Here is a 27024-nt window from a genome sequence, read left to right on the forward strand (position 1 = left end):
TCTCTGGAATCCCTTTCCCCATCCATCACGCGCTCCTGTCTGTGCCCTGCAAGCAGCGCGTGCAATTGGTCAGTGCGAGGGCCGAGCGGTGGACCGTCCGAGCCAGCGATTGGCCGGGCGGGGAGGTAGGCGTGGCGTGTCGGGCTCGGGGCGGGGCCTGGGGGGCGCCCTGTGATTGGGAGCATCCGCCGGAGGCCTGCGATTGGAGGGGGCGAGGCCGAGTGGTGGAGAAGGTGACGCGGCTGCGGAGGTGACGCCGTGCGGTCGCGCGCCCCTTCCGGCGCGGGGAGGCAGCTGAGGATCGGGCGCTGCTCGGGCGCAGCCGCCTCCAGCGCCGCGGGATGTAGCGCCCGGGTCCGCGGTGTCCCCCCGCACAGGCATCCCGCCCAGCCGTAAGTGACCCCGGGGCCGGCCTGTGGGCGGGGACCCGGCCGCGGCGCGCGGACCCCGGCTAGCCTGGCCCCGCGTCCTGGGAGGAGGGGACTGACTGCTCCCGGTCCCGAGGGCTCCCGGCTCCCGCGCTCGGCTCGCAGCTTCCCGGCGATCGGTCGGTCGGGTTGTAAACATTTCCGGCCCCTCCCACCGAGCGGTGCGGTGGGCTGCTTCGACCCCGCGGCCCCGGCAGCGCGGGTGAGTGCCGGCTCCTCGCCCCGCACCGGCCAGCTGAGCTCGGTGTTCCGGCCCTGCTGGCGTCCTGACCCGGGAGCTGAGCCTGCGCGCCGAGGGGGAGCCTGGGTCGCCGCACCGCCCCTCGGCGGGGAGCACCCACCCTGGGTGGTCAGCACGCCCCTAAGGCTTCGGGTCCTACCTCCCTGGCCAGGGACAGTGTCCCCCCACCTTGATGGGTTTGGAAGGGGAGGGTGATGGACAGTCTTCGGGCCTCAAGTAAACCTCAGGGCCAAAGTGTAAAAAAAAAAAAGCAGGAGCTTTGGAAAGAGAGCGCAGTTTCATCCCCCTCGAAACCTGTATGTTATTTTGTTTGGGACTTTGGGTCTAAATAGCCCTCGGTTTGAAAGAAAATCAAACCGATTAAGTGCTTCCCCTCAGTTGCTGGATCTTCACGGGAGGAGGAACTGGGCAAATTTCAGTTTACACAGTTTCAGATGTGACTGGAGTAGTGAGGCCATGGGACTCTGCTAGATTAATCAGATTATTTCCCTCAAGTATTCAGCAGAAGGCCTAGAAAGCCCAGGTTTCAGTGTCGTGGTAGATGAACACGGTAATGACTAGTTCTTTTCTGGACTGAAGTGATAGTGGGATCTGTTCACTGCTTTTCTCTTGATAGTGGCCCGGCAGGCTATGATGGTGCAACTGCTGCTCCTGAGGTTTATCAGTACTCTGCCAGCAATTTAGATAGGGTGGCGCTAAGCTAAAACAGATTGCAACGTCAGGGCCCCCGGCTTGCAGCCACTCAGTTTCTTTCTTGCAGAAAGTTTGTGTGTGCGTTATTTGTGATTGATACTTGGGAAATCAGTTTTAAAAGCTGGTGTTATCTGTGAAGACCCATCTTATGGTAGACCATCACAAAGCTATACCTAATTGCAGAGTGGCATCTGGAAAGAAACATTGTGTTCTCAGCGGTCCAGAAATTATATGATTCCTGAGAAGTAAATAAGTGACCATTTTGCCTCCATATCAGGAAGCAGCCTTAATTCAGTGGGAAACCCACTGCAGGTGGATGGAGTACACCACCTTAAATAGGCTTTTAGGCTGTCTTCGGTTTCTTCAGGATGACCTCCTTTTGCCTTTTGCAGGCTTCCTGGAGGAAAAGTGGACTATTCTCTGATCTGGGGTTGTTTCTTCGTGTCCTTGTTTATGTCACTGCACCTCCTGGAATGTCCTACCATCTCTATCAGTTTTTTTTTTTTTTTTTCTTAAAATACACAAAACTTTCCTGAGCACTTCAACTGAAATCGAGCTTTTCTTCAATCGATGTCAGCAACAACTTCAAGCCTATTCTTCTCTTTGCTTTATCTCTAACCAGAACTACGTATACCAGGCTACGTATATTGTTATATCTTTATGCTCAGATTAATAAAGGGTAGAATTTGTCCTTTGTAGGCCAATAAATGTGTTCTCTGTTTCCCTAGGAAACAGTGTAAAACCTAAATGAAACTTTTTTTCTGATTCTGATACTCATCAGAGTTACATTTTGCCTTTATATTCATTGGTTCCTAAATTTACAGGTCAAGTGGTTCCTCACCCTGCTCAAGTAGGACCAATTTGCTGCTCAGAAAGGATGGGGACTGATGTTCTATAACGTTGTAGTAGTCTTAGAGATGCCCTCTAGCTAAACCAGTTCTAGACTTTTTTAAAAAAATTATTTTTATTTATTTGAGAGTGACAGACAGAGAAAGAGGGAGAAAGAGAGAGAGAATGGGTGCACCAGGGCCTCCAGCCACTGCAAGTGAACTCAGACGTGTGCGCCCCCTTGTGCATCTGGCTAATGTGGGTCCTGGGGAGTCGAGCCTCGAACCGGGGTCCTCAGGCTTCACAGGCAAGCGCTTAACCATTAAGCCATGTCTCCAGCCCCAGTTCCAGACTTTTAAGCACAACCTAGATTGCTTGTATTTTACTGGGCTTCTGGGTACACAGTCTAGAGTGAATGCTATATTGCATGACTGACTGTATTAATGAAATATTTGTAATGTATTTGATTCAAAACAGCTAGCCAGACATGGTAGTATATGCCTATAATCCCAACACTTGGGAGGTGGAGGAGGAATGCTGCGATTTTGAGAGCAGCCTAGGGTGCATACCAGATAACCAGGCAGACAGAGCAAGACTATCGGAAGTTGAGCTGGGGGTTTGAGGTAAGATGGGGAGATGAAAAGTGGCTAACATGAAAATCCCTTATATGCCTGTCTCCTGTTTGCCTTTAAAGAGAAAAAAAAAAAAAATGCTTTAGGCCTGGCCTTTAATCCGAGCACTCAGGAGGAGGATTGCCATGAAGTCATGGCCAGCCTGAGACTACATAGTGAATTGAATTCCAGGTCAGCCTGGGCTAGAGTGAGACCAAAACAAACTAAACAGAAAGTTCTTTCCTATTAGGATAACTGGAAGAAAGCCACAAAGGAAGTCAGTTAGGTTGTGATTTTTGTTTTTTCCTTTTCTTTCGAGGTAGCATCTCACTCTAACACAGACTAACCTGGAATTCATTGTGTGAATTCAGGATGGTCTCAAGCTCATGGTGATCCTCCTACCTCTGCCTCCTGAGTGCTGGGAGTAAAGGTGTGTGCCACCATGCCCGGCAAGCCCCCTTTTTACCCGAGAGAGAGAGAATTGGCCTGCCAGGGCCTCTAGCCACTGCACTCTTGGGCACTTGCGTCCGTTTGTGTGTCTGGCTTACTTGGGACCTGGAGAGTCAAACATAGGTCCTTAGGCTTCACAGGCAAGCGCCTTAACCACTAAATCATCTCTCCAACACATTGGGGCCTATAGCCATTGCAAGTGAACTCCAGACACGTGCGCCACCATGTGCATCTGGCTTATGTGGGTTTGGGGTAATTGAACCTGCATCCTTAGGCTTCACAGACTAGTGCCTCAACCTCTAAGCCATCTCTCGAGACACCCTCTCCCCTTTTTTTAAAGGTAGGGTCTGCAACTCTGGCTGACCAGAAACTCATCTGTAGACTCTGGCTGGCCGGCCTCAGACACCCAGTTATCCTTTCAGCCTCCCGAGTCCTGGTATTAAAGGCGTGTGCCGCCACACCCTGCTCGACTGTGATTTTTTTTTTTCCTCCTTTCAGATTCTGAGTCAGTGACACTTGGCATTAAGGAGAAGAACTGAGGCCTTGTTACTATAGTTTGGTCATTTTAGACTTAGGCTATGAAATTAGCCTCTCAAGCAAAGAATAGGTGGAGGAAGAGATGAGTTTTTGTCTGTATTGATAGGCTGGTCTTCCTGTAGCACGATGAGAATCAAGGTGCACATTGAGTTTACCCACATCATCTCTAAGGCTTCAGGAGCCCAAGGTAAAAACTTCTAGAATCTTTGTGCATTGCCTCCAGGGAAAGAGTGTGTCATAGCCTGGGAAACTTTGAAACTGCTTTAAATTAAAAAATGTCTCTAAAATCCCTGAGGAAAATGACTCTAGCTAACTGGCTGGTGACTAAGACACAACCTCTTCTCCAAGTTTGGTACAAGGTCATCTTGTTTCTAGGAGCACAAACACCTTCCTTCCTTCACACTTTTATTCTATGTTAACCTACATTTGTCCTGGCATAAAGCTTAATGATAAAGGTTTATTAGCTTGAGTTGAAGAAATCCCATAAAAAATGCACTCAGAGCTTGGCTCAATTATAATTTGCAGGGTTGGGTGTGGCAAGTTTGAGAGGAAAGGTGTTTCCTCTAAACTGCATAAGGGACATGGTAAGCTGAGGTGTGTTTTGGCTCTTCTGAATTTCCCAGAACAGGTCTAACACCTTAGGGGGTTGTGCTGATTGAATATGGCAGACTAAAAACACTGGCTTGTAATTCTCAGTTGCTGGTGAGTGGTCCTCCCTATAAAAGTATTATTTCCAGGAGATAGTGTTACTTGCTCTTTTTTTCTTGCAAACCTCTGATTCTTATCTCTCCCTTTCCTCTCTGTGATGCTACAGTTTTGAAAACCAGACTGGACAATGGACTTTGCTCACTATGACATGATCTCTATTGATCTCTGCTATTGTGTGTACTTTAAGTTATGAAGATATATTTTGTATGAATGGGTTGTAGCTGACAGCTCCTTGGTGACGTTTAGTGACTCAGGGTCTAGAAGATGGGGAAATGGGGACATAGGAGCTAGTGATAGCATAGCTGTCCAGGAACAAAAGAATTAACAGAAAGTGATTTGGACTGAAAAGGGGGACTGGAGGAATTGATGATAGCTAGATTTGAGGGCTTAAACTTACGAAATCAAATAAATTAGTAAAACTACCAAAGTCGATTCTGCTTCTGCTCTTGGGTCTGTCTGTATTATTCCCATTGCCTCTAGTGAAATAGTTACACAGCACTCAGCTGAATGAAGTGTGTGATATTTCTACTTCCTCCACCGCCTCATAGAACAATGAAATTGTGTCACTTTGGCATATTACAGACTACCTTGTGCCATCTAACTTCACCAAAGACAGTGGCATAACTTTTATTTAGCACAAGACCTTAGGATGCTTTAGGGTTTTAGTACTAAATAACATTTGTTAAGTATTCGATGAATGTGTTGGCTTACTTTAGGGGAAGGGATTTAAAAAACAAAAAGCCCCCAGCCAGGCATGGTGGCACACACCTTTTATTCCAGCACTCGGGAGGCAGAGGTAGGAGGATTGCTATGAGTTCAAGGCCACCCTGAGACTACACAGTGAATTCCAGGTCAGCCTGGACTAGAGTGAGACTACCTTGAAAAACAAAAACAAAAAAAACCCAAAAAACAAAAAAGAAACAGAAAAAGCCCCACAGTAGAAGAGTATACAAACCAAGAAAGTAGTCATGTGTTTGCCTGGAATCTTTACCATTCATTCAGTCGTTTAGAAATATGGTTTCTGACCAAAATTTTAAATGCACAACATTTTATGATCCATGTAATACCGCATTCCAGAAGCTGAGTGCTTGTTTGGTTTAGTTTCTGCCCTGGTGGCCTGTTGAGACTTCTAGATGTCCCAAAGCTTTTTGTTTGTTTGTGAGCTCAGTGGCTTGCATTATCTCTTAGTAAAGCTGTTTATTCAGTAGTACTTCATTTTGAGGAAGTATGTTTTGAGGTCAGCTATTGAGAAAGATTTCCTATTGTTTGTAATCTGCTGAGGTTTTCCAGTTTCTTGTTGTTGATTATGTGTGCTGGCCAGTGTCCTGTCACTTAAGGAAGAGGAACTGTATGTGTTGACATCATATAAAGCTCTGTTGTACAGTAATTGTTTTTGTCTGTCTCAGACTAGATTTGACTCTTTCATTTGTGCTTGTAGGTTAAGAAAATAGCATGAAATCCAGGTGTGGTAGTGCATGCCTTTAATACCAGCATTTGGAAGACATCTCTGAGTTCCAGGCTAGCCTGGGACTACAGAGTGAGACCCTACTTTGAAAAAACAAACAAAAAAGCACTGGAGAGATAGCTCAGCATTTAAGATGCTTGTCTTCAATGCCTAAGGATCCAGGTTTGATTTCCCATCATCCATATAAGATAGATACACAAAGTAGCGCATGCATCTGGAGTTTGTTTGCAGGAGCCAGAGGCCCAGGCACGTCCATTTTCTCTCTCTCCCTGTCTCTGAAATAAATGAATTTTGTTTTGTTGTGTTTTTCAAGGTAGGGTCTCTGTCTAGCCCAGGCTGAACTGGAATTCACTATATAGTCTCAGGGTGGCCTTGAACTCACAGTGATCCGCCTATCTCTGCCTCCTCAGCGCTGGGATTTAAGGCATGTGCTGCCATGACCAGCTAGTTTTTTTTTTTAAAGAGCCATGATGCATGACTGTTCCAAACTTTGAGGTTTGTCCTCAACTGAGGGCAGATTAAAGAATTAGGCATTTACAAAGAGAATCAATAGGAGACAGGTAGAAAGAAAAATGAGAGGGCGTTTTTTTAAAATTAATTTGTCAGAGAGAGAGAGAGAGATTGAGATTGAGTATGGGCCTACTACTGCTGATGCAAACAAACTCCAGACACATGTGCCATCTTATGCATTTGATTTTATATGGTGTGGTGGTTTGATTCAGGTGTCCCCCATAAACTTAGGTGTTCTGAATGCTAGGTTCCCAGATGATGGATATTTGGGAATTAATACCTCCTGGAGGGAGTGTATTGTTGGGGGTGGGCTTATGGGTTTTATAGCCAGTTTCCCGTTGCCAGTGTTTGGCACACTCTCCTGTTGCTGTTGTCCACCTTATGTTGGCCAGGGGGTGATATCCACCCTCTGCTCATGCCATTGTTTTTCCCTGCCATCATGGAGCTTCCCCTTGAGCTTGTAAACCAAAATAAATCTCTTTCTCCCAGAAGCTGCTCTTTGTTGGGTGATTTCTACCAGCAATGTGAACCGGACTGCAACAGTAAAGTGGTACCAGGAGTGGGGTTGCTGCTAGATGCCTGACTGTGTGGCTTTGGCCATTTGGAGCTGATTTTCAAGAGGAATGTGGGAGCATTTGAAACCTTGGCCTAAGAGATGCCTTACAGTGCTGTAAGTACAGCTTGATGGACTATTCTGGTCTGAGCTGCAAGACCTGAATGCAATAAAAACTATGGACTGTGAGGTTTGGTTTATGAGGGTGAGAAAGAGCTTTGCTTGGACTGGGCTAGCAGTTTGTGTGAGAAGCTTGCTCTTATGCCCATGTCCTGAGAAGTTGTGCAGGGTTGTTTTGCATAGAAATGAACTGGTGTGCGCAGAGGGATATGGCACAGAAAGAAAAATCTTTGGGTAAACTGTTGCCCGTTCAGCTGCAATTGAGAGATTACAACCTTTGAGACTGGGCTATCTGACCTGCACTGGGGCAACAGGAAGAATGTAGACTCTTGAAGGGGCCTGAGTGCTCAAGGAGTCCTGTTTTTCAAAGTCTGCTTTATTCCCCCCCGGATTAACAAATTGGCACCCTACCTGGTATCGTGGATATAAGAAATGCTGGGAAGAGTTTGCAACACGGTCTTGTGTTTTGGAACTGGCCATGGGCAATGTTAAGCAGGTTTGCTGGATGCCTGCATGGAGACCCCATGGGGCCATGAGGATGAACCGTGGATTGTAGTGTTGACCCAGTAGAGATGCCGGGACCACAATATGGCTGCTAAGGAGCTACAGGCCCTGATGAAGTTTTCCAGGACTGTGAGTAGCCTAGCTGGAGGGGCGGAATTGGAATGCCAGAGACTTGTTGCTGGCTAGAATTATTGGACTTGGGAGATTTGTCATTGGCTAGAGTTGTTGGACTTGAAGCTACAGAGTTTGATGTTTGCCCTGGTTATTTTAAATCTTGTATTGGTTGAATGTTTCTTTGCTATGTCTAATGCCATTTTTTGCAGTGTGAGCATTCTGTGCCATTCTGGTTTTTTTGAGGCTATTTTTTAGTATTATGGTTCAGTTAAATGATCTTGGACTATGGGGATGTACCAATATCATTGGAATTGATAAAAACTATGGGACTTTTAAAGTTAGGTGAATGCATTGCATTTTACATCATGTATGGATATCAGTTTATGGGGGCCAGGGGCAGGAATGTGGTGGTTTGATTCAGGTGTCCCCCATAAACTTAGGTGTTCTGAATGCTAGGTTTCCAGATGATGGATATTTGGGGAATTGATGCCTCCTGGAGGGAGTGTATTGTTGGGGCCGGACTTACGGGTTTTATAGCCAGTTTCCCCGTGCCAGTGTTTGGCACACTCTCCTGTTGCTGTTGTCCACCTTATGTTGGCCAGGGGGTGATGTCCATCCTTTGCTCATGCCATCGTTTTCCCCTGCCATCATGGAGCTTCCCCTTGAGCCTGTAAGCCAAAATAAGTCTCTTTCTCCCAGAAGCTGCTCTTTGTTGGGTGATTTCTACCAGCAGTGCGAACCGGACTGCAACATGTGGGTACTGGGGAACTGAACCCAGGCTGTCAAGCTTTGCAAACAAACACTCCTAACTGCTGAACCATCTATCCAGCCCCAGTAAAACTTATCTTAGAAGTAGTTCACGTAGTTGTGGAGGCTGAGGCTCATTATAGACCATCTGCAAGCTAGAGAACCAGGGAGTCCGGTGGTGCAGCTCTCTCCTTTGGTATGACAATCAGAGGCTGACTGCTAGAGAACTCAAGGCTGACAATCCAAGTCCTAGAATCCAAAGACCAGAAGAGAGGCTGAAGAGATGGCTTAGCAGTTAAGGTGCTTGCTTGGAAAGTCAAAGGGCCCAGGTTCGATTCCCCAAGATCCATGTTGAGTTTGTTTGCAGCAGCTGAAGGCCCTGGTGCATCCTTTCTCTATTTCTCTCTGCCTCTTCCTCTCTCTCTCTCTCTCTCAAATAAATAAAAATAAAATACTAATGTTAATAAAAATTTAAAAATTAAAAAAAATCAAAAAAGAAAGAAACTTAAAAAAAATACTTTTAAACCAAAAAAAAAAAAAAAAAAAAAAGAAAAGAAAAACAAAGGCAGAGAGAGAACTCTAGATATCCAAGCAGAGCATTTCCATCTCAGAGAATGTTCATCTTCCTTTGGTTTTGTTTAATCTCGGATCTCAGTCCATTAGATTAGGTGAGAGCAAATCTGCCTTACTTAGGTCACTAAATAAATGCCACTGTTCCTGAGACCTCTTCACAGATAGATGCACCCAAAATAATGGTTTACCACTCATCTGGTTGTCTTTTCTTCTTCTTCTTCTTTAGGTTTTTCAAGGTAGGGTCTTGCTCTAGCCCAGGTTGACCTGGAATTCACTATGCAGTCTCAGGCTGTCCTGGAACTCACTGTGATCCTCTTACGTGTGCTTCCTGGGTGCTGGGATTACGGGATTAAAGGCGTGCACCACCACACCTAAAATTAATCACACCTTTCTACATATACCCAATATAATCCATGATACATAATTGTGATTATTCTTGGATAAAAACCAATACAGCAGGAAAAGATGTTTATTGATCTAGTGAGTAGCCACAGGTGGTGTAGCATGTCCTTAGGGAGCAGTCAAGTGTGCCTCTCTTCTGGCCTTTGGATTCTGGGACTTGCATTATCAGCCCTTGGGTTCTGTGGCATTCAGCCTTTGATTGAGTGTCATACCAAGGGAGAGAGTTAAAGATTACCACCTAAATTGGGCATGGGCATGGGGAGCTCATATCTTTAATCCTAGTGTTTGGGAGGCTGAGGTAGGCGGATCCCCATGAGTTGAGGGCATGAGTTCCAGATAACCTGGGCTAGAGTGAGAACCTGCCTTGAAAAAAGACTACTACCTAAAAAGCTCAATGCAGGGCTGGAGAGATGGCTTAGTGGTTAAGATGCTTGCCTGTGAAGCCTAAGGACCCATGTTTGACTCTTCAGGTCTCACGTAATCCAGATGCCCAGTGACACAGGCATGCAAGGTCACACGGGCACACACGTCTGGAGTTCAGTTACAGCAACTGGAGGCCCTGGCATGCCAATTCTCTCTCCACTCTGTCATTTTTTTTTTTTTTTTTTGTTAAAAGCCAGTCTGTTCAGCTTGCCTATAAAAAAGAAAGAAAAGACAGTTCAATGCAGGAAACTATAAAATGCTTGAGACTTTTCTTTGAAAACAGAATTCTAGGTTTCTCTGGCTTTCCTAAAGGATCTGTATACCGCCTGTGTCTAGTTTCTGAAAAACTACTGTGACAGAGGCTTAGGTATATGGATTATGGACTGTCCCACTAAACAGGCTCCATACCTGTGGGAGGCACTGTTAGCATGAGTATCCATTTTTTTGGTGATCACAGTTTTGTTAATAGTAACCATAAATTCTGTCAAGGCAAGCAACTAGGGGTTTTATTTTTAGCTTTATCTACAAGATTAGTTATTCTGGGTGAAGGGTGTTTTAGAAAGAGGACAGGACTATATTTCAATTGAGCAATGAGTTAGCCTTTACTATTAGATATATAAGCTGATAAACTTTGTTTTATTCACTGTGAAATTAAAGAAATGAAACTGAGAGGAGTGAATTTCCAACATCTTTCATGTTTGTATTTGCTTTTAGTGTTTGCCACCACAGGAAGATCTCTGCCCCCTGGACCTGGGAGACCCCCACCCTTTTCCCAAGCTGAAGCTACAGGGTATTGAGATATTAGCAAGATGTCTTCCCACAAAGCATCTGCGGTGGCACAGGGCAGCGGGGCTCCTGCCAGCAACAGGGAAACCGACACACTGGAGCTGGCAGAACTGGGACCCCTGCTGGAGGAGAAGGGCAAGCGAGGGACTGCCAACACCACCACCAAAGTGAGTCGTTCTTCCAAAGTTGCTTTCTTTTTCTAAATATTGTTTTGTTTATTTTTATTTATTTGAGAGCAACAGAGAGAAGGTGGCAGAGAGAGAGAGAGAGAATGGGCATGCCAGGGCCTCCAGCCACTGCAAATGAACTCCAGACGCGTTTGCACCCCCTTGTGCATCTGGCTAACGTGGGTACTAGGGAATCGAGTCTCGAATCCGGGTCCTTAGGCTTCACAGGCAAGCGCTTAACCACTAAGCCGTCTTTCCAGCACCAAAGTTGTTTTCTTGATCAACACCTCTGCTTATATGCATCAGTGTATTTTGTAAGAGCTTACCTTCCCTTCAAAAAAAACCATAGCAGCCTGGGAATATCTCTATCTGAGTCTCTACTGTCTTGTATTTTCAAGTGTCCTTTTGTTTGCTTTTCTCACTGTAAATAACCTTTAGGGATTTTACTTTCCCAAATGCATCTAAATTAAGGACTGAAATCCACTCAAGTAGGGTCTCACGCTAGCCCCAACTGACCTAGAACTCGCTCTGTAGTGCAGGCTGGCCTGGAACTCAAGGCATTCCTACCTCTGCCTCCCCAGTGCTGGGATTAAAAGTGTGCACCATCATGCCCAGTTCCATCCACCTTTTTTTTTTTTTCCCCTTTTTGGTATTTTCAAGGTAGGGTTCTAGACTTTAGCCCAGGATGACCTGCAATTCTAACTAACAGCAGTCTTCCTACCTCTGCCTCCAGAGTGCTGGGATTAAAGGCCACCATGCTCAGCTCCCATCTACCTGTTTTTGTAAAATACTTATTTTTATTTATTCATTTGACAGAGAAAGAAGGAGGTGGGGGGGGAGAGGTCCTTTGGCTTTGCAGTCAGATGCCTTAACCACTAAACCATCCCTCCAGCCCCCATCCACCTTTTTTTGACACAAGGTGTCTCATTCACCTGGAAGTTTGTCCGTTAGGTTAGACTGGCTGACCATAGAACTCCAGAGATCCACCTGTGTGCTTTCCCAGCACTTGGATTATAAGTGCAACACCATGCCATCCTTTTTTGAGTTCTGGCAATCAAACTCAGGTCCTCTTGCAGAGCAAGACTGTCCTCCATCATTCTTTTTTGTTTTTAACTTTTATTTATAATTTTTATACATGCACATGATATATTTTGACCATAATCCCCTCTCATTAATTTTTTTTTTTTTTGTTTTTTTTTGTTTTTTAAGGTAGGGTTTTACCCTAGTCCAGGCTGAATTCACCTGGAATTCACTATGTAGTCTGGGGTGGCCTTGAACTCACAGCAATCCTCCTACCTCTGCTTCCTGAGTGCTGAGATTAAAGGCATGTGCCACCACACCCAGCTTTTTTTTTTTTTTTTTCCTGTTTCTTCAAGGTAGGCAACACATACCTGTAATCCCAGACCATGGGAGGCTGCGGCAGGAGGACTTCCAAGTTTTAGGCCAGCATGGGCCTTTTCCAAAACAAAATATAACCAACAAAACTTGTGCTCAGTACACTTGGCTAGGCCAGGTGTTAGTGCAGCTGCTGTGAGGGGAAGCAATCCTGAGACCCCATATTCCCGGGAGCTGCTGTGGATTGACAGTGTAGTCATGACAGAATCACAGCGTGATAAGAGTCAGTGAGCTGAGAACACAGAGCCATGAAAAGAATTCAGGAAATCTCTGAGGCTCTTTTTTTTTGGGGGGGGGGGAGGGGGTTGAGGTACAGTCTCACTCTGGCCCAGGATGACCTGGAATTCACTCTGTAGTCTCTCACAGTGATCCTCCTGCCTTTGCCTCCCAAGTGCTGGGATTAAAGCCGTGTGCCACCACGCCTGGCTGAGGCTGTCTTTTTGTTGTTTTGAAAAGTAGTGGCCTAGAAGAGAAAATATTGGGGAAAGTAAAAGACTGCTTGTTCTAGAGAAGAGAAGGGGTCGTTCAGTGGGAAAGCACATCTAGTACTAGTGTGCTCATCTGTGTCCTTTCAAGGCTAGTCTCCATCAGAGCCTGCCTCTGTGATGAATACAACTTCCACTCCAGTAGTGACAAGGTGTTACTCAAGCTACAGTATTGTGCCCTAAGTAATGCTTTCGAGTAGAGGCACAAGGCTTTGAGAGAATGTGGGTGGGATCCCTTGAATTTGGGCCTCTTTGGACCTCTTACTGGGAATGATACAGTTTGAGAGGTGACACCCTGGATTGGTGTGAGATTGTGTTCGTTTTTTCCTTCAGGCTGAAGAAGAGCAAACCTGCCCAGTGCCCCAGGAAGAAGAGGAGGAGGTGCGCGTACTGACACTTCCCCTGCAGGCCCACCATGCCATGGAGAAGATGGAGGAGTTTGTGTATAAGGTACAACCTGAGCTTCTGTCCCAGAAGGGAGGGACAGCAGGGTTTTTTAGGGTGTCCCCAGCTAGCAAGCTTACCTGAGGTTGTTGAAGTTTTTGTTCCAGAGGGTGGGTGGGTTTTTTTGTTTGTTTTGTTTTGGCTAAGGTGAAGTAATGTCAGGGTAAAGAATGCCTAAATTTGGGGGTTGGAGAGATGGCTTAGTGGTTAAGGTGTTTGCCTGCAAAGCCAAAGGACCCAGGTTCGATTCCTCAGGACCCACATAAGCCAGATGCACAAGGTGGTGCATGCATCTGGAGTTTGTTTGCAGTGGCTGGAAGCCCTGGCATGCCAATTCTCTCTGTCTCTTTCCCTCTCTCAAATAAATAAAAATAAAATATTTTTTAAAAGATAGGGAAAAGAATGGCTAAATTTTTACTACCTGCTGTGTTGGGCTGTGTGGCTAAATAAGGGTCCTTGGGCTGGTGAAATGGTTTAGCAGTTAATGTGCTTGCCGGGAAGCCAAAGGACACATGTTCGACTGTCCAGGTCCCATGTAAGCCAGATGCACAAGGTGACGCAAGTGCTCAAGGTCGCATATGTGCACGGTGTTGCACACGTGTGGAGTTCGGTTGCAGTGGCTGGAGGCCCTGTCACACCAATTCTCTCTCTCTCTCTCTTTCTCACACGCTCTCTCATTTAAAAAAAGGGCGGGGAGTCCTTTACTTTTATACTTTGGCAACTGTCAAAGTATTAAAATATGGTAATATAGGCTCCTTTATTAATACCTTAAGTATGCATAAGTGACAAGTTCTAACATGCATATAAAATTTATAATTCTAGCTGGATGTGGTGGCTCACACTCTTAATCTCAGCAGAGGTAGAAAGGTAGACAGAGGTAGGAGGATTTCTGTGAGTTCAAGGCCACCCTGAGACTACATAGTGAATTCCAGGTCAGCCTGGTCTAGAGCAAGACCCTACCTCGAAAAAAAAAAATATATATATATATATATATGTATATATATATATATATATATATATATATATATATATATATATATATATATAAAATTCTAAGCAGTTATAGACAGATACAGTATTTTGAGATATCTGTAAGTGCATATATAGAAATAGCTGATTTTGTTTTCTCTTGTTTTGTGGTGCTGGGATTCAAACCCAGAATCTTGTGAATCCTAGGCAAACCCTCTCATTGATCTACATCCCTGCCCCTCAAAATACCTGTGATTTCTGTTGATGATAAAACTTCAAGTTCTACTAGTCCTGCTGAGGTCTATTTACATTTATAGTTGAAAAAAATACTAAATTTATTTAATGTTAAAAAAAATACGAAGCTGAGTGTGGTGGCACATGCCTTTAATTCCAGCACTCAGGAGGCAGAGGTAGGATTGCTGTGAGTTCGAGGCCATCCTGAGAGCATACCAGGCAGGGCCTTTTGCCATAGCAAACAAACTCCAGACACATGAATCACTTTGTGCACCTCTCTTTATATGGGTACTGGGGAATCAAACCTGGGCCAGCAGATTTCACAAGCAAGTGCCTTTAACCTCTGGGCCATCTGCCCAGCCCACAAAATGATAAATTTAATTAGAAGTAAATGAGAAGGTTTTTGTCTATTTAGGTTTTTATGTAACCCCTGAACTCAGTCCATTGTAGATAGAGCCTTGTTAAGAACTCTGCCTTGGGCTGGGCATGGTGGCACACACCTTTAATCCCAGCACTCGGGACATTGAGATAGGAAGATTGCCATGCGTTTGAGGCCACCCTGAGACTACATAGTGAATCCCAGGTCAGCATGGGATAGAGTGAGACCCTACCTGGAAAAGCAAGAAAAAAAAAAATCTTTCTGCCGTAAGCCAGCCAATTAATCTTATCTCTGAATATGTTTCTGCAGAAATTTAGAAAAAGCTGCCAATAGTGATGCCATGTTATAGCACTTATGGACAGCTGAGGTCACTAAGGTCCCTGAAAAAGGCTGCATTATCATGTTGAAGCATTTTCATAAGACCTAATTAAAATTTCATTGTAACCTGTTCTAATTTTAATGAAACTTGAAAAAGTTAATAAATGCATGAAAAAAAATTAAAAGAATCTCTGCCTTAGCACTTGCTTATAAAGCCTGTAGGCCCTGGGGAATTCCCCAGTGCCCACACAAACAGCCAGTTGCACAACATGTTGCAATGCAGTACCAAGAGGCCCTGGCACATCCATACCTTCCCTCCCTCTCTCATAAACAAAAAGACTATAAAAAAAAGAGCCAGGCCGGGTGTGATGGTGCATGCTTTTAATCCCAGCACTCAGGAGGCAGAGTTAGGAGGCTCACCATGAGTTCAAGGCCACCCTGAGACTACATAGTGTCAGCCTGGACTACAGTGAAAAACCAAAAAAGAAAAAAAGAAGGAAGGAAGGAAGGAAGGAAAGAAGGAAGGAAGGAAGGAAGGAAGGAAAAGAAAGAATGTGCTATAGAAAGGTGTAGTCCCAATCCAGTAAGAACTTGAAATCTAACTAGGGGTAGGAGAACAGGAAGCAAAATAATCTGGAAGAAAAGGGTAAAAACAGATCTATATGTTTATGAAAACCACATCTAATTTCTTTGTTGTCTGTCACTATATTAATTGTGAAATTCCAAGGAGCCTAAAGGAGGTTGTGCCATAAAGTGGTCCAAATATAGATCAGTAGCCTGCTGGCCCCATTTATACTGTGTCTTGATTGTCTCCTGGTCCAAGCTAGGTCTCCACTGTGACCAGACATAAAGCCTGATGGATGGACTGGTTCCCTTCAGTGTTTGTCCTTTTTCTAAGAAAAGCTTGTTCTTTCTTTATGGCCCTGTCAAAAATACATTGTGTAAATAAAAATAAAAAAAAATTGTGTATATTCTAGGTCTGGGAGGGACGTTGGAGGGTCATCCCATATGATGTACTTCCTGACTGGCTGAAGGACAATGACTACCTGCTACATGGCCACAGACCACCTATGCCCTCTTTCCGGGCTTGCTTCAAGAGCATCTTTCGCATTCACACAGAAACTGGCAATATCTGGACCCATTTACTTGGTGAGTATTGTCAATGGGAAAGAATCCAATTTTGATTTTTTTTTTTCTTTAGACATACTTTGATCCACTGTTGGCTGACTACATAGATTAAATTACTTAGCCAGGCATGGTGGCACATGCCTTTAATCCTAGTACTTAAGAGGCAGTAGTGGGAGGGTGACCTTGAGTTCAAGGCCACCCTGAGACTAGAGTGAATTCCAGGTCAGCTGGGCTAGAGTGAGACTCTACCTTGAAAAAAAACAAAACAAAACAAGCAAACAGAAAAGATATTTATACATGCTTACATAATAGGTTCCCTTTCTCTTTCATATTGACCTATAGGCTAATCTCCTTTTTTTTTTTTTTTAAGGTAGGGTTTTACTGCAGCTTAGACTGACCTGAAATTCATTATGTAGTCTCAGTGAGGCCTCGAACTCATGATGATCCTCTTACCTCTGCCTTCTAAAGGCATGCACCACCACACCCGACTCTTTTTTGTATTTCTACTTTTTGTTTTTTTGAGGTAGGGTCTTACTCTAGCCCAGGCTGACCTGGAATTCACTATGTAGTCCAATTATAGACAATAAACCATGATAATTCTCTCCCCTCCCCCACTTTCCCTTCACAAATCCATTCTCTTATTATATCCCCTCTCCCTCTCAATCAGTCTTTCTTTATTTTGATGTCATGATCTTTTCCTCCTCTTAGGATGGTCTTGTGTAGGTAGTGTCAGGCACTGTGAGGTCATGGATATCCAGGCCAATTTGTGTCTGGAAGATTGCATTGTAAGCAGTCCTACCCTTCATTTGGCTCAAAGGATCCAGTCTTAACTGCTGAGGATTATGTAGCCTTTGTCCATGGGGAGAAAGGATAAAGTCATTCTAGTTGATTGGCAGCTGGAGTCTTGCCTTTAAACTACCATTGATCTCTTCTTTCTTTCTTTCTTTCTTTCTTTCTTTCTTTCTTTCTTTCTTTCTTTCTTTCTTTCTTTCTTTCTTATTTTTGAGGTAAGTTCACACTCTAGCCCAGGCTGACCTGGAACTGTCATCCCAGGCTGGCCTTGAACTCATGGTAATCCTTCTATCTCTGCCTCCTGAGTACTGAGATTGAAGGTGTTTGCCACCATACCTGGCTGCCAATGATCTTAACTGATCCTTAACCACTAATCTTTAAGATGAGTAGAATGCCAGAAACAGAAGAAATTGGGATTAGATGTTCTATTGTGATCCCTGATAGTATTTTCAAATGTTGGGGACCCCAAGTTCATAATTTCCCACTATAAGGTTTGCAATTTCCACTATAAAAACAAATGGTGACATTTCAGAAAAGGGTCTTTTTTTGCTAGGGATATAATTCAAGTTGGCAAAATGCTTGGCACACTAGTGAGTTGCTTTCTCAGCCCTGGGTTTGATTCCCCAACACTGCATAAATTGGGTATAGTGGCACACATCTGTAACCCCAGCAACTGGGAGGTGGAATGACGGGGATCCGAGGTTGACAGTCATCCCTTGGCTATGTAGCTTTTTTTTTTTTTTTTTAATTATTTATAAGCCGAGAGACAGAATGGATACACCAGGACTTCTCCCCACTGCAAATGACTCCAGATACATGCACCATTTTGTGTATATGGCTTTACATGGGTCATGGGGAATCAAACTTGGGCCATTAGGCTTTCAAAGCAAGCACCTTTAATCGCTGAGCTATCTCCTCAACCCTTCACTGTGAAGTTTAAAACCAGACTGTGCTAAAAGAGACCCTGTCTCAAGTAATGAACTTTTTGTCTGGGCTTCTTTGACTTGTCTCATTTTCTCTAGAAATTTTTTTAATATGTATTATTTATTTATTTATCTGAAAGAGAGGGAAAGAGGCAGAAAGAGAGAGAGAGTATGGGCATACTAGGGCCTCCAGTCACTGCAAACAAACTAGATGCATGTGCCTCCTTGTGCATCTGGGTTATGTGGGTCCTTTGGCTTTGCAGGCAAATGCCTTAACTGCTAAACCATCTTCTCCAGCCCTCCAGAAATTTTTAATTGTAATGTTAATTTTAATCTCCTAGTTAGTAATTTAAATCATCTACTACATTCCCCTTTTCCTCATGGGTTTTTATATTCTTTTTGCAGGTTTTGTGCTGTTTCTGTGTTTGGGAATCTTGACCATGCTCCGACCAAATATGTACTTCATGGCTCCGCTGCAGGAGAAGGTGGTTTTTGGGATGTTCTTTTTGGGTGCAGTGCTCTGCCTCAGCTTCTCATGGCTCTTCCACACTGTCTACTGTCATTCAGAGAAGGTTTCCCGGACTTTTTCCAAGTGAGTTGAAAAAACAGCAGTAGCAAAGGCCATGTGCATTGTTGTCACATTCCAGTGGTTAGCAGGTGCCAGCGACTGCTGTCCAGTCCCTGCTGTGCCCACGGAATGAGGCTTCCTGTTGTTTTTATAGTAAGGTGATTCTGTTTTTCCTGTAAAAACATCATGAAGAAATTTACTGCAGCCTACTCAACAGATAAACCAATATTGTAGTATGTATTTTCTACCTGAACAGTAAGTACTATCCTTTGTGAATTTTGGTTGTTTTCCAAGACCTTGTACCCAGTTGTAGTTTATTTTCTGTTGGGCCAAGCCAAAGTAGGGTGTGGCAGGCAGTCTGTGCTTCCTACTGCTAGTGAGTCAGAGTTTATCTTTGCTACCCAGGCATTTCTAAAAGCCCAAGTGTTGGTCTAATGCCTTCCCTTTTCCCCAACTGAGCATGGGGTCTGTTTACTTGTGTGCTTTGGTAGTGATGTTTGTAGACTATTTTGTTTTCCAGTAACATCAGCACATTTTCATTATTGAACACATCAGTGCCAGGCAATGTGGTATGCACCTGTGCTCCCAGGTGCTCAATAGACCATGAGTTTGAGGCCAGCCTGAGAGCAAGACCCTTTGTCAAACAAAAAAGAAAAAGCTGGATGTGGCAGTTAATAGCTATAATCCTACATCTCAGGAGGCTCAGGTGGGAGGATTGATCACTGAAAGTTCCAGGCTAGCCTGGGCCACAGAGCAAGACACTGTTTCTTTTTTTGTATTGTTTGTTTTTCTTTCTTTCTTTTCCCTTGAGGTAAGATCTTAGTCTAGGTCAGTAAGTAAAAGTGGGAGGATCACTGCAAGTAGGAAGCTCTCCTGGTCTACATAGTGAGGTCCAGAGGGCATCCAGAACTACGTAGCAAGATTCTGTCTGGTAAAACAAGACAAAAAAACCACAGATACTTTTTAGTAAAGGGTTTGTTTTTAGAACTCATATCACATTGGGGAACTACTCAAAGCCCCCCCTTTTTTATTTGCAAACAGAGAGAGAGAGAGAGAGAGAGAGAAGAGAGAGAAGAGAGACAGAGAGCGAATGGGCACACCAGGGCCTCCAGCCACTACAAATGAACTCCAGATGCATGTGCCCTTTGTGCTTCTGGCTTATGTGGGTCCTGGGAATTGAACCTGGGTCCTTTGCAGGCAAATACCATAACCACTAAGCCATCTCTCCAGCCCTCAAAGCCCTTTCTCAGTGTGATGCTCGGAACCAGCTGGATTTTGATTAAACCAAATTCAAGTATCCACTGAAGGGTATAGCTGTTTACAGTCAAGGAGAAGGGACAGAGTTTTGTGAGCAGAGATTTGTAGAGACTTCTTTGCTTTTTCCTCTTTTTTGGAGGGGAGGGGGTAGAAGTATGTGCAAACTAACAGCAGCTTGGCCTCAGCCTCCCAAGTGCTGGGATTAAAGGTATGCACCACGATACCTGGCTGCCTGTCTCTCATCTTTGTCTTTTTTTTTTTTTTGAGGTAGCGTCTCACTCAAGCTCAGGCTGACCTGGAATTCACTATGGAGTCTCAGTGTGGCCTCGAACTCTTGGCGGTCCTCCTACCTCTGCCTCCCAAATGCTGGGATTAAAGGTGTGCACTATCACACCCGGCTCATCGACAGGGTCTCATGTAGCTCAGGCTCCCCTTGAACTCCTAAACCTCCTGGCTCTGCCTCCCAGTACTGAGACTACCAGCATGTACCACCACACCCAGCTTCACTAGAGAATCTTTTACTGTAATGAAATGAAAACTGCTCCATGTTGTCGCGTTTTGGTACAGGATAGATTTAATAGGAGGTGATGAGACCAGAGATGGTCAGAGGGATGTGAAAAAAAGAATGACCTAGTTAGATGAGCCACAAGAAATGCTTTATTTCTCCCACTCAGTTTGTCCCATTTTTGTGGCTTTCTTTTAGATTGGACTATTCAGGGATTGCTCTACTCATCATGGGGAGCTTTGTCCCCTGGCTCTATTATTCCTTCTACTGCTCCCCACAGCCTCGGCTCATCTACCTCACCATCGTCTGTGTCTTAGGCATTTCTGCCATCATTGTGGCACAGTGGGACCGGTTTGCCACTCCTAAGCACCGTCAGACAAGAGCAGGTAAGTAGGGGCAGAAGACTGAGAGGCTGGAGAAATGTGGTCAACTTAGTGAGACCCTACCTCGAAGTAAAAGGACAAAGGGCCAAAGATACAGTCCATTGGTAGAGTGCTTTCTGCTTGCTTCATATGTATTAAGCCCTGAGTACAATCTCTGATATTTTAAAAAAATTAAAAGCAGCCAGGAGTGGTAGCACACGCCTTTAATCCCAGCACTTTGCAGACTGAGGTAGGAGGATCGCTTTGTGAGTTCTGGACCAGCCTGAGATGACATGGGCTAGAGTGAGACTCTACTTCAGAAAAAAAGAAAAATTAAAAGGTATTGGACCATTAGACTTGAGCCTAATCAGCCCAACCATAGACCTTAAATTTACAGGGTGTTTTGTTTTGTTTTGTTTTGTTGAGGTAGGGTCTCGCTATAGCCCAGGTTGTCCTGGAATCACTATGTAGTCTTAGGCTGGCCTCTGATTCTCAGCGATCCTCCTACTTCTGTCTCCCGAGTGTTGAGATTAAAGGTGTACACCACCACACCCAGCCTAGTTTTACAGTTTTACAAACCTGATTTGTCTAGAACTTGGAAAATGGTATGTGTTTTCAAAGCTCAGTTCCCCCTCATCCTTCATACTATTTCATTACAATGCTAATAAGGACAGATCATTATCCACCTAGTCAGTTAGCTTCAAGTATAGATAATGACATGTAAGACAGTGTGAAAATATAGGATGGACAATAATTTTAGTGAACAAAGTCCTAAGCACTCAGGTGGATTAAAATTAATACATCCAAGCTGGGCATGATGATTTATGCTTGAAATCCCAGCTCCTGGGAGATTTTAAGAAAGAGACTGGAAGATTGTAGGAGTTCAAGGCCAGGCTGGGCTTTAGAGCAATATCCTGTCTAAAAACAAAAATAAAAAACACACCCAGAAGCATCTTCTTTAGAATTTTCCAAGGAATGGAATGTCTGATTTGGTACCTTGTAGCAACTACTGCAGTGGCCATAATCACAAACATCTTCACGTTGACTCATCTGGACTCCTATTTTAAGCTGTTACTTTCAGCAATACCATTCATTATCACTAGTTTTCAGCTTTAGTCTTCTTAATATTTGTTGTATTTTAACCTTCTAGAGCTAAAAGAAATAAATATTCATTAAGCACTAACCATTAGCAGGCACTGTGCCTTAAACAAGGGCATTTGAGGAGCTGAAGAGTTGGCTCAACAGTTAAAGGCACTTGCTTGTCCAAGTTCAACTCCCCAGCACCTCCATAAAGCACTGTCTGTATCCCAACACACCTGCAGCATTGGAAGGTTGAACTAGGAGAATCTGGAAGCTCAAGGGCCAGCTAGACTGGCATACATGAAGTAAAATGTCAAAATGACTATTTCAAGCAGCAGGGAGGGAGGGATAAACACCCCAAGGTTGTCCTCAGACCTCTGTATGTGGGTTGGGACCTGCAGCTGCCCACACACAAATACAATTAAAAACAACCAGCAACAAAGGTCTGTGGGAAGAGGGAGAAGGTATGCCCTGTGCCCTGTTCTGTGCAGTGGGAGCTCTCTGGCACGGGTGTACATCCCTCCCTTGTTTCCCATCTTCTGTGTGTATCCTGCAATGGTAGGCAGTTAGCATCTGGGTGTCTGCTTACCTAGAAGGGCAGAGTTCTGAGTGGGAAACCTATCCTTGTCTTTGGCTTGAGAGCTACTGAATCCTTGACATCTAGGGCCTGCACAAGGTAGCCATCAGAGAATTTTGACATTGTTTTTGCCTGGGTTCCATAACCAGATAAATATGAGATTTTTCTGGGGGGGGGGTTAGTTTTCTGATACAGATTCTCACTATGTAACCGAGGCTAGCCTTGAAGCCATGGTAGTCCTCCTCAACCTTCTAAGCACTGGGATTACAGATGTGTGTCATCACACCTGACCTGACATACTTGTTCTCCGTGCTAAATAGGTAAAAGCTATGTAAGCACTTAAGACAGCCGCCTCTCCATTTTAGACCCACAAGAACTGTTGGTAATTTATTTTTTATTAACACTTCCATGATTGTAAACAATATCCCATGGTAATGCCCTCCCTCCCCCCACCCTTTGAAACTCCACTCTCCATCATATCCCCTCCCTCTCTCAATCAGTCTCTTTTATTTTGATATCATCATGTTTTCTTCCTCTTATGGTCTTGTGTAGGTAGTGTCAGGCACTGTGAGGTCATGGATATCCAGGCCACTTTGTGTCTGGAGGAGCACATTGTAAGGAGTCCTACCCTTCCTTTGGCTCATTCTTTCTGCCACCTCTTCTGCAATGGACCCTGAGCCTTGGAAGGTGTGATAGAGACATTGCAGTGCTGAGCCTTCTTTTATTTTTAAATATACCTTATTTATTTATTTGAGAAAGAGAATCAGCACATCAGTCCTTCAGCCACTGCACACGAAGTCCAGATGCATGCCCCATGTGCATCTGGCTTATGTGGGTACTGGGGAATTGAACCAGGGTCCTTTGGCTTTGCAGGCAAATGCCTTAACTGCTCAGCCATTTCTCTAGCCCCTAAATACTATTTCTTAAAATATATTTTATTTTTTTAAAATTTTTTATTTATTTATTTGAGAGCGACAGACACAGAGAGAAAGACAGATAGAGGGGGAGAGAGAGAATGGGCACGCCAGGGCTCCCAGCCTCTGCAAATGAACTCCAGACGCGTGCGCCCCCTTGTGCATCTGGCTAACGTGGGACCTGGGGAACCAAGCCTCGAACCGAGGTCCTTAGGCTTCTCAGGCAAGCGCTTAACTGCTAAGCCATCTCTCCAGCCCTAAAATATATTTTATTTATTTGAGAGTGAGAAAGAGGCAGAGAGAGAGAGAGAGAATGGGTGCACCAGGGCCTCTAGCCACTGCAAACAAACTCCAGATGCATATGCCCCCTTGTGCATCTGGCTTATGTGGGTCCTAGGAAGTGGAACCTGGATCCTTTGGCTCTGTAGGCAAACACCTTAGCCACTAAGCCATATTTCCAGCCCCCTAAATTAATTAATTAATTAATTAGAAAATAGTGAATTGCCATAAACACTTGTATTCCAGATTTAGGCAACAATTCCTTCCATGGAGTAATGAATGTTCCCTGCTTGACAGTCTTATGTCTGCTCTGTTCAGGAGTGTTCCTGGGACTTGGCTTGAGTGGTGTTGTGCCTACCATGCACTTCACCATTGCAGAGGGCTTTGTCAAGGCCACCACTGTGGGCCAGATGGGCTGGTTCTTCCTCATGGCCGTGATGTACATCACCGGAGCTGGCCTTTATGCTGCTCGCATTCCTGAACGCTTCTTTCCTGGAAAATTTGACATATGGGTAAGAAAGTACTCCTTCACACAACCTGTGTTGGACCCAAGGTTTTAAAAGCCTAAGGTAGTGTGACACTTGGATAATGTAGTATTTGGTATACATGTATATACATTGGGTTGCCATCAGACATTTTATCTCTGATAAAGACCTTTTAAATCTTTTTTATTTTAATTTTTTCATTAACAACTTCCAAGATTATAAGAAATACATCATGGTGATACTCTCTGATAAAGACCTTTTAAATCTTTTTTATTTTAATTTTTTCATTAACAACTTCCAAGATTATAAGAAATACATCATGGTGATACTCTCTCCCTCCCCCCACTTACCCCTTTGAAACTCCACTCTCCATCATACCCCCTCCCCATCTCAATCAGTGTCTCTTACTTTTGATGTCATGATCTTTTCCTCCTCTTATGATGGTCTTGTGCAGGTAGTGTCAGGCACTATGAGGTCATGAATATCCAGGCCATTTTATGTCTGGAGGGAGCACATTGTAATTTTAAATCTTTTAAAAAAATATTTTATTTGAGCTGGGAGTGATGGTGCACGCCTTTAATCCCAGCACTCGAGAGGCAGAGATAGAACCACCACGAGTTTGAGGCCACCCTGAGACTACATAGTGAGTTCCAGGTTAGCCTGAGCTACAGCGAAACCCCACCTAAAAAAAATAAATAAATAAAAATAAATAAATAAATTTATTTTATTTGAGGTGGGCGTGGTGATGCATGCCTTTAATTCCAGCACTTGGGAGGCAGAGGTAAGAGGATTGCTGCAAGTTTGAGGCCACACTGAGGTTCCATAGTAAATTCCAGATCAGCCTGGGCCAGAGTAAGAACCTACCTCAAAAAACCAAAAAATATATATACATATTTTATTTGAGCCGGGCGTGGTAGAGCATGCCTTTAATCTCAGCAGTCGGGAGGCAGAGACAGGAGGACTGCTGTGTGTTTGAGGCCACTCTGAGACTACATAGTTAATTCTAGGTCAGCCTAGACCAAAGAGAGACCCTCTCTCGAAAAACCAAACACACATACACAATTTACTTTTTTGAGAGAGAAAGAGCAGAGAGAGCGAAAATGGCATGTTAGAGCCTCTAGCAACCGCAAATGAACTCCAGATGCACCAACCACCTTCTGTATCCAACTTTACTTGGGTACTTTACATGGGAATCAAACTTAAGGTCTTTTGGCTTTGCTGGCCAGTACCTAAATGGCTAAGCCATCTCTCCAGTCCCCTGATAAAGACCTTGTAGAATTTTGTATAACAAGTATCACCTTTTGGTTTTTCAAGGTAGAGTCACACTCTAGCCCATGCTGAGGTCACCCTGAGACTACATAGTGAATTCTAAGATTCCAAGTCAGCCTGGGCTAGAGTGAGATCCTACCTTAAAAAAAAAAAAAAAAAACTAGAAGAAGCAAATGCTTTCTTATATCTAATTCCTCCTTGCCATCATCCTAAAGGCTGTTCTCTTTTCATTCCTGCAGTTCCAGTCTCATCAGATTTTCCATGTCCTGGTGGTGGCAGCAGCTTTTATTCACTTCTATGGCGTCTCCAACCTTCAGGAATTCCGTTATGGCCTAGAAGGTGGCTGTACTGATGACTCCCTGCTCTGAGCTTTCCCACCTGAGGGGTGGAGAAGGAACTTCCCAAGTGCTTTTAAAAAATAACTTCTTTGCTGAAGCAAGAGGAAGAGTCTGGGTTGTTTGTTTCTAGAAGAAACCTCTTACGGAATTCAATACCAGTCAAGCTTCAGCTCACTTTCACAGCCACTGGGCAATGAACTTTCCATTTTCATTCTCTGCCTGGGGAAGGTGTGAATGGTCAACGCAGCCATCCCCCTCCTCAGCCGTCACCTTCTCAACAAGGCAACTACTGGTCCTTCACAGACACACGACTTTGGAACTCACATTGAAATTTTCCCCCTCCAACCATTTTGGGAAAAAAATTATGGCCTGCAACTCTTCATAAACTATATTTGTTTGTTTATCTTGAAGAAAATATCCCTTCCTTGCCCTTTTCCTTACTTTGTAACCTGGCTTATAACAAGCCATCATTTTTGTAGCACACTTTTCAAAAACAATTATAACCTAGTCCCATCTTTCTAGGGCCTAGACCTGCTTACACAGCAGGAAGAGTAAATCCACCAACTTTTATGTACCCCAGCTAATCATGGAAATATGTCCAGACTTCAGATTACTTGAGTTTTGATTTTTTTTTCTTAGCAGAATAATGTAAAATTTAAATGGGGAAAGATATTTAATATTTAATACTAAGCTTTAAGAAGAATCTTGCTATTGTTGCTATGTATCTTGATGCAGAGACTATGATGATAATAAAAGAAGTAAAGAAGACACTTGGCATTTAAAGATATAACATGTGCTCTCAACAGCTTGTATCCAAAGTCCAAAAAAATTCAAGCATTTTTTTTTTTTTCAAGGTAGGGTTTCCCTCTAGCCCAGGCTGACCTGGAGTTCACTATGTAGTCTCAGGGTGGCCTCAAAATCATGGTGATCCTCCTATCTCTGTCTCCCAAGTGCTGAGATTAAAGGCATGCACCCCCATGCCCACTAAATTCCAGCTTCTGATGCACAAATTTGAATCATAGGTATTGACAGGCAGCATATACGCTCAGTGAATGACAGCATCTGATCCTCAATAGAACTTTTTTTGTTTGACTGATTTGAGACATAGTCTCACTCTAGCCTAGGCTGTCTTAGTACTCACACTAGTCCCATTGTGGCCCCAAACTCCCCACAATTCTCTTATCTGTGCTTCCCAAGTGCTGAGATTAAAGATGTGTGACACCATGCCCAGCTTTTTTTTTTTTAATTTTTATTTATTTATTTGAGAGAGAGAGAGAGAGAAAATGGGCGTGCCAGGGCCTCCAGCCAGTGCAAACGAACTCCAGATGCATGTGCCCCCTTGTGCATCTGGCTAACGTGAGACCTTGGGAATCAAGTCTCAAACCGGGGTCCTTAGGCTTCACAGGCAAGCGCTTAACCGCTAAGCCATCTCTCCAGCCCCATGCCCAGCTTTACTAGAACTT

General features: G+C 44.1%; 1 protein-coding gene and 1 non-coding gene across 4 annotated transcripts; both read left to right on the plus strand.

Moving 5' to 3' along the window:
- The first annotated feature begins 266 nt into the window (after positions 1–266).
- On the plus strand, positions 267–26348 carry Adipor1 (adiponectin receptor 1). 3 transcript variants are annotated; one of them, XM_045141522.1, is made up of 8 exons: positions 267–392; positions 10622–10860; positions 13074–13190; positions 16062–16233; positions 18333–18519; positions 20456–20643; positions 23788–23981; positions 25463–26348. In XM_045141522.1, the coding sequence occupies exons 2-8, from the start codon at positions 10717–10719 to the stop codon at positions 25589–25591; spliced, it is 1131 nt and encodes a 376-aa protein (XP_044997457.1). In that variant the 5' UTR covers positions 267–392; positions 10622–10716; the 3' UTR covers positions 25592–26348. The 3 variants fall into 3 exon arrangements, with proteins under 3 accessions (XP_044997457.1, XP_044997458.1, XP_044997456.1); XM_045141521.1 differs by lacking the exon at positions 267–392 and adding an exon at positions 612–630; XM_045141523.1 differs by lacking the exons at positions 267–392; positions 23788–23981 and adding an exon at positions 548–630.
- LOC123457899 lies at positions 15035–15164 on the plus strand. Its single transcript, XR_006635254.1, has one exon. It is a non-coding gene; the product is annotated as a small nucleolar RNA SNORA33 (small nucleolar RNA).
- Positions 26349–27024: the final 676 nt, after the last annotated feature.

The sequence above is a fragment of the Jaculus jaculus genome, chromosome 1 (genome assembly GCF_020740685.1).
Source record: "Jaculus jaculus isolate mJacJac1 chromosome 1, mJacJac1.mat.Y.cur, whole genome shotgun sequence".
In the NCBI taxonomy this organism is placed as follows: Eukaryota; Metazoa; Chordata; class Mammalia; order Rodentia; family Dipodidae; genus Jaculus; species Jaculus jaculus.

Excerpts from the sequence above, each read along its gene's own strand:
- Adipor1 (XM_045141522.1), top strand. The coding sequence starts at position 10,717 with ATGTCTTCCCACAAAGCATCTGCGGTGGCACAGGGCAGCGGGGCTCCT. Across the intron at positions 18,520-20,455 it reads GTTTCCCGGACTTTTTCCAA|ATTGGACTATTCAGGGATTG; the intron begins GTGAGTTGAAAA and ends GCTTTCTTTTAG. Across the intron at positions 20,644-23,787 it reads GCACCGTCAGACAAGAGCAG|GAGTGTTCCTGGGACTTGGC; the intron begins GTAAGTAGGGGC and ends TGCTCTGTTCAG.